General features: G+C 45.5%; 1 protein-coding gene across 1 annotated transcript; it reads left to right on the forward strand.

Moving 5' to 3' along the window:
- The first annotated feature begins 805 nt into the window (after positions 1 to 805).
- On the forward strand, positions 806 to 7,550 carry LOC117742955 (T-box transcription factor TBX2b-like). Its single transcript, XM_034550647.1, has 7 exons — positions 806 to 1,161; positions 1,529 to 1,796; positions 2,030 to 2,176; positions 2,409 to 2,485; positions 2,563 to 2,720; positions 5,464 to 5,978; positions 7,118 to 7,550. Exons 1-7 carry the CDS (start codon positions 806 to 808, stop codon positions 7,442 to 7,444), a joined length of 1,848 nt encoding a protein of 615 aa, XP_034406538.1. The 3' UTR covers positions 7,445 to 7,550.

Below are 7,550 nucleotides of genomic sequence, written 5' to 3' on the forward strand. Positions count from 1 at the left end.
GATAAGAGAACGAGTCAGGCAGCTTCCGTGAATTCAGACGAAGAACAGTTTGACTTTTGTCATTTGGAGAAACAGTGTTATTGTGATTATGATTATAAGTATTGTTATTATTAGCATTTCACACCATATCAAATTTCCTAAATTAATTTAAAAAAAACTGGGTAAAAGATCAGTCGTCAGTGTAGATGTTACTAAGTAATGGCCTCATTGCTAATAGTAGACTTTAATTATGATTCATTCATGGTGGGCCACTTATTAATGCTGTTTATCCACGCTGCTGTCTCATCCACTAAAATCCGGGTATGTCCCTGCAGTCCGAGCGGTTGAAACCACGCCCCCCCCCCCCCCCCCCCCCCCCCCTCGGTAATTGGTACGGACAGTGAAGCGATGTCAAACACGTTTGTCTCTTTCCATCGTACCGTTCACGGCATGTCTTCGACTCTCTCCGTCCTCCCTCCTCGGGACCATTAACACGGTTTGAAACCCAGCATCGCGCATGGCCCCAACGCGCGCTGCCCTCTCGCCGGCGGCTCCCCCAGCTGGCCAATAGAGCAGCGTCCTCCCCTCTCAGCATCGACTTGTGGGAATTTGCATTCCCCTCCTCTGATCTCTCCGGCATATGCTACACAACTCTCAAAACTCTCAAAAAAAGGCTGTCGCAATTGGATGCAGACGCTCGCTCGCGCGCGCTATACAGCCACAACAAGCACGTGTGTGTGTGTGTGGGGGGGGGGGGGGGGGGGGGGGGGGGGGGGGGTGGGGGGCTGAGACTTTATAGTGTTGACATGTCAGATCGGATGCCCCGATGAAAGATCCAATCGCCGCAGCGGCTGCCATGGCTTACCACACTTCCCAAACTCATCAACCAGGTGCCTTGCCTTTGTCCGCCTTCCTCGCCGCCGCTCAGCCCTCGTTCTTCCCCGCTCTGGCGTTCCCGGACGTCGGCTCCCCGTCCCGGCCTCTGTCCGAGCAGGCTGCCTCTGACGCGGAGCTGCGCGCAGCTCTGGGACGGCCGCATCAGCCCGTTCACCCGCGGTCCTTCAAGAGCCTGCAGACGGAGGAAGGGCTCGATGACGACCCGAAGGTCACCCTGGACTCCAAGAAATTATGGAATGAGTTTCACAAAATGGGAACGGAGATGGTTATTACAAAATCGGGAAGGTACGCGAACTACGAAGTGTCATTACAGTTATGTGTGTTGAAATAGCATATACTTTAATGATATGGTCCAATAAGATTATTAAAATGATTACATTATTATTACTATTATTATTATTATCATTATAATATGGGGACAGTTTTTAGCAGTGTTGTCTGTTTGTGTCAAAATAGTGTCACTTAGATCGGGGCCCTTCACTATAGCTCCATGGGTCCACATGGTTCAATACTATAAAAAAAAATAATTCGCCCTCTGATCAGACGTGTACATCTTCTGACCTTTATGATTGTAACATACAAAAGGGAAGCTCCTTTCATGCGAATCGTTACAAAGTTTCCATCGACGCTTCGTTCATTCTTTGCCACACAGGAGGATGTTTCCGGCGTTCAAAGTGCGGGTCGACGGGCTGGTGGAAAGCGCAAAGTACATCCTGCTGATGGATATCGTCGCGGTGGATGACTGCCGCTACAAGTTTCACAACTCCCGTTGGGTGGTGGCTGGAAAAGCTGACCCGGAGATGCCAAAGCGCATGTACATCCACCCGGACAGCCCGTCCAAAGGGGAGCAGTGGATGAGCAAGCCCGTGGCTTTTCATAAACTCAAACTCACCAATAATATTTCGGACAAGCATGGATTTGTGAGTAGACATTATATATATTTATTTTACATTATATATATATATATTATTTTGTATTTTATTGTAGCATATGGGACTTATTTTTGACAAGCCATTTTTTAAATATACTATAATTAAAATCACATATCAATAAGTCCACAACAACCTGACTAATTGTACAATTGTGTGCCATTCGAGTAAATGACTTAATTTACACATTGACGTTTGAATTTTTATTCTCTTTCTTTTGCCAGACAATTTTGAATTCAATGCATAAATACCAGCCCCGATTTCATATTGTGAGAGCCAACGACATAATGAAGCTCCCGTACAGCACCTTCCGGACTTATGTTTTCCCGGAGACAGAGTTTATCGCTGTCACTGCGTATCAGAATGAAAAGGTAAACCCCCATCCCTTCCCATCCTCACCGCTCCAACCTCACATGCAAACGCAGCAGACCTGATGCACTTGGCAACTATTTGGCAGTGATGTTGATATTATGTGTATGACAAAAATTGTGATGGTGTGGAAACTAACAAGTATACATTTTAGGGTTATAATTGACGTAATATAATATAGTGACTGAAGCTGTATTTTTGCAACTTGCTGATGTGTCTTTTTTTCTCCACAAGATTACACAGCTAAAAATCGACAACAATCCGTTCGCCAAAGGATTCAGAGACACGGGAAATGGGAGGCGAGAAAAGAGGTATTTGCTTTGCCAGCATGATCATAATATTAAAGGACATATATATGTCAGACCTAATCTCAATTTGTGATCCGCAGGAGTAAGCCGGTAACCATTTCTTCAATGCATGAGGGCAGACTGGACCTGGACTGTGCGGATTCTGATGACTCGTGTGAACAACCCAGTACCAGTGATCCGTTTTATTCCCCTCGGGAGCTGGTGAGCAGCCCTCTGATGTCCACACCAACCTGTCACGGTGGGTGGACTCACAGTTAAACATTGCAGTCACTACCAGAGACAGGGTTCATTTATGATTAACAAACAACTGAATAACCTGTCGGTTTTGGGCTGGACAGATGATGGATTATGGGCGGATGGATGAATTACCTTTAAGCAGCAAACAAATTGTGATTTCAGTGACAGTTCACACAAAAAAAGACTAAATATCATCATCTTTTGTATGCCATGGATTCTTGTCCAATTTTCCTTTGTCGAAATTGGGCATCGATATTACGCACATTGCAATTTAAACACGGATCGGTGGGGATTTGGGTGTGTTACTGTTAGGGTGTGTTACTGGTAGGGTGAGTTACTGGTAGGGTGTGTTACTGTTAGGGTATGTTACTGTTAGGGTGAGTTACTGGTAGGGTGTGTTACTGTTAGGGTGAGTTACTGGTAGGGTGTGTTACTGGTAGGGTGCGTTACTGTTAGGGTGAGTTACTGGTAGGGTGTGTTACTGGTAGGGTGCGTAACTGGTAGGGTGTGTTACTGGTAGGGTGTGTTACTGTTAGGGTGAGTTACTGGTAGGGTGTGTTACTGGTAGGGTGAGTTACTGGTAGGGTGCGTTACTGTTAGGGTGTGTTACTGGTAGGGTGCGTTACTGGTAGGGTGTGTTACTGTTAGGGTGAGTTACTGGTAGGATGTGTTACTGGTAGGGTGTGCTACTGTTAGGGTGAGTTACTGGTAGGGTGCGTTACTGGTAGGGTGCGTTACTGGTAGGGTGTGTTACTGTTAGGGTGAGTTACTGGTAGGGTGCGTTACTGGTAGGGTGTGTTACTGTTAGGGTGAGTTACTGGTAGGGTGCGTTACTGGTAGGGTGTGTTACTGTTAGGGTGAATTACTGGTAGGGTGCGTTACTGTTAGGGTGTGTTACTGGGAGGCTAATGTAGCCTGTAGCCGCTAGCATCAAGCACAGATGAGGAGCGGGCTACAGGTCTCATAAACTCACTTCTCTCTAACTCCACACCCCAGATTGTCTAAATGATACCACTCGTCATCAGAAGGTTCTTTTGTACCATTTATTGTGTTCCTCTATCCATTATGCAGACACCTGTACTTTTTTCTATTGTGTCAAGTCAGAATGTGCTCAGTGAATTTGTGTTAACCGCAGGTCACAGGAGATGATGTATGAGCTGGGTGTTCCCAGTGCCGTAACGGAAACACATGAGGCCCCCCTGCAGAATAACCCTGAGAGGCCCCCCCCCCCATATGTAAGGGATAATGTATTGTCCGGCGGTCATTATCCAAAGATAAACGAACAGGACCCAAGCTTTTCTTTTGAGGGAAATTTATTCAATCAGAAAAAAACAGCTCAAACAGAGAACAAATGTATTCCAACAGAAACAAAACATATGCTAGGGCTTATCAAACAGCTCAAACAGAACATATGTTACAACAACATAACAAATATGCCTACATATAGTCGATACACCGGTAGGCTACTTTCTACAGGTTTGCATTTGAATACACATGTGCGCGTCTTTTAGCAAATCTGTATGCAAAGTCTTTAACCACGCTCTTTACATCTAAACTGCACGCACGTTTATTCTCTATGCTAAGGATGGCCAGACCTGACAGCCTCTCTTGTGACATGGAGCTTCTGAGATATGTTCTGATCAGTTTTAGCTTGGAAAATGACCTTTCTTACTTAACGGTTACTTTTATTATTTTGTACAGAGCCAGTCTTCTCAAAAGGGTTGCAGTGTTGTACAACGTGAAACGTGCACGATAATGGGCGCAGGGGGTATAGTGAGAGCATAGGTTTAATAAGGTTAATGTCAAGCACAACACATAGAGCAGTACAGCTGTCAAAGTATACCGTTAGCTACGTGGTAATGTTAGCTATAGCAAACAGTACAATACCTGTCTCTTCTGGCAGATGAGTGCATCCTTCACCAGCTGGTCGAAAAAGACTTGTAATTTTGGGAAGTTTGGCATTTAATTCAGAAATGTTCTGTTTTGATTGCCGCTTTTGGGCACCACTTTTAAATGTGCGTTTCATTTTTTCTCAAGAGAAATTTCCTCGTAGTTCTCCCAGAATACACCGCGGCCCAACAATAACACCAGTCCGCGTAGCAGGAGGCCCTAGTGGTTGCCTGTTACGATTGCCTTTACAACTATTATTTAAAACTTATAAAGCCAGTTTAAAATACTTTTTTTATTGTGTAGCTTTATATGAGAGAGACAACTTTGAGGGATATCTTAATGTTATTACGTAATGTAATATTATTTATTTATTACATTATTCGGCGAGGCCCCCTGTCACTGCGATGCCCCCCCGCAGTGCGGGGGCTGCGGGGGTGATCTCTACGGGCCTGGGTGTTCCACATATTCTATCCTTCCTGTACTTCATGTACGACAGAAGCAAAACACACCCTGGGTCTAGACACTAGTTTTCCATGAGCTTTCAACCACATATCATGGTCTTCATCAGCTAGTATGTTGACCTTGAGGTGGTCAGACGGCTTTGGGGATTGTTCAGATCTCAATCTCAATTCACTGTGTGACTCAATTTGGCAAAACAGAAATAGCTTTGCTTTAATGAATCAGCTTTATTGGCGCCTTGGGGTTTAGCCGCTTTCTCGCTCATGGCTTCCAGATGTAACCGAGTCATCTCAGTCCCCACTGTGTTCTAATAATAATGCACGGCTCTAACGAGGCAGAAATGTGCTCTTTTGACTTTTTATTGCACATACATTTAATGACTTGTTTCCCCGCAGATGACGACAACATTGAAAGTGATTCCGATGTTGACCAACACGATGAGGACATTGCTGAAGCCAGCCGTTCCAGGAGTGAATATATGTCTTCTTTGAGTCAGAAGAGTGCGGAGATACTGTGGAACCGGCCCGCTCTCAATAAGGGCAGCGGCAATCAGGACGCCAGCAAAGACGGGACAACGGCTCGATCCTCAGAGTTCATGTACTCCGCGGAGAGTGGTTCTTCAAAAAAGCACATGAGCGAAATCCAAGATGGCGTCCCGCCGATGATGCTGCAAACACAGAGCCCGTCGCCCCTTCAGACTTTGGATTTCTCGAGTGCGCACAGCCAACAGTTTCTCAAGCTCGGGGCACCTTTGTTGTTTCACCCGGGACAGTTGTCGGTGAAGCCGGAGGGCGCGGGGCGTCTGTTGCCTTCTTTGCCTGCAGTAGAAAACGGAGGCCTGCCTTCTCAAGGCATCGCCTCTCCATCTCCCTTCATGTTTCACCTTTCACAGCACATGCTGGCATCTCAGGTACGCGTCTTATGTCACAATTGCACATATTTCTCATGCACCGGAAACTGGCGAAGCCGGCTCCTCAAAAGGGTACGTTCAAATGAACGAGCACATATTTCCTCAGAGAGACATCTGACACCACTCCAAGGGGAATGGACTTCCATTGCTCCTCAATGAACTTGAAATTAGCAGAGAATTCAGAGATGATATCTTTAGCCCCTCTGGGATAACGTAGAAATTCTATTTGTTGTGATTTGGAAGAGCTGGCCCTTTAAAAATGTTGTTCTGTCTTGGACAAAATAATGCTCTTTTAAGGCAGAATTCACAGAAATTATGAAAGGCAATTTGTGTTCATTTGAGCTTATACCTTGACAAATGAGATAATGATACTTTTGGGAATTGTATATATTTACGTTATGGTCAATACAGTCCTTGACTGACAAATTGTTCAAGCGACCATTAAACAGGATGTGCAGTGATGCCTTAAAGGAAGAAGACATACGTTATTGATCGCAGAGGGGAAATTCAAATTGTTATTTTTAGACATTACACACACACACACAGGCCTGAATACACACATGCAAAAACAGAACCTACACACATGCATTAATGGAGAGATGTCAGAAAGGGGGGGCTGTCTCGTGAAAGGTCTTAGGAACCACCCATCCCATATTCCTCTGATGAAAGAACAATTGTTTGTCACTGTAAAAGAAGTACAAAAAAAAGGAATATCATAAAAATCATGTGATACCATTGAGTGGAGAGATGTCCCCCCCTTGGTTCGAGACAGGGACAGCCAGTTGGCCAGTAATGTTGGAGGGAATGGGAGGCTGATTTGATGTTTGGGAAGGATATTTCTAATGAGGAGCCGGATGGAAGTGGAAAGAGATCTGAATCGACAGGTTGTTAAAGAGTGTAAAAATGAAATGAGTTGCAGCAGTCACACCAATATGCTAATCCAGGACAGTTTTTTTAGGTCAATGGGAGAATCTACGTGGGTGCAAGATGATTAATAGAATCAAAAGCCTTTTCTCTGTCGAACCACTCCTCTGAACTCACATCTCATGCAGCCTGTGACGCTGCTGTGCATGAAAATGTAGGAACATCGAAAAAATCTATGGCGTGAGTAAAATTAACAATTGTTTTCTTTCGTGCAGGGAATGTCACTGTCACCCTTTGGAGGACTGTTCTCCTATCCATACGGCTACATGGCAGCACCGGCTCTCCCCACCTGTTCGGCGACCCCGACGCTGGCCAAAAGCCACTGCTTCCGCAGCTCTCGGCCTTGGTTGCAATTCAGCCCTTATCAGATCCCCGCCCCCGTCACCTCAAGCCAAAGCCCGCTTCCAACCAGACCGCCCGGCTCTTCAAACTCGCAATGCGAGGTGTCCAAGTCAGGGAGCAGAGAGTTCAGTTCAGTGCCTGAGAACCACGGTCACCAAATCAAGGCCAAGCAGAAGACTTCGCCAGCAAAAAACATTTAAGGCTCATAAGCTGGCGGACTCAACTTTGTCCACAATACACTCTCTTACAATATATGTTGTTTTTCATCCTGCACCTGGTGGATACAGTGTGATGGACACAGAAAGG

Source organism: Cyclopterus lumpus, chromosome 14, assembly GCF_009769545.1.
Source record: "Cyclopterus lumpus isolate fCycLum1 chromosome 14, fCycLum1.pri, whole genome shotgun sequence".
NCBI lineage: Eukaryota > Metazoa > Chordata > Actinopteri > Perciformes > Cyclopteridae > Cyclopterus > Cyclopterus lumpus.

Excerpts from the sequence above, each read along its gene's own strand:
- LOC117742955 (XM_034550647.1), top strand. The coding sequence starts at position 806 with ATGAAAGATCCAATCGCCGCAGCGGCTGCCATGGCTTACCACACTTCC. Across the intron at positions 1,797-2,029 it reads TTTCGGACAAGCATGGATTT|ACAATTTTGAATTCAATGCA; the intron begins GTGAGTAGACAT and ends TTCTTTTGCCAG. Across the intron at positions 2,721-5,463 it reads GTCCACACCAACCTGTCACG|ATGACGACAACATTGAAAGT; the intron begins GTGGGTGGACTC and ends GTTTCCCCGCAG.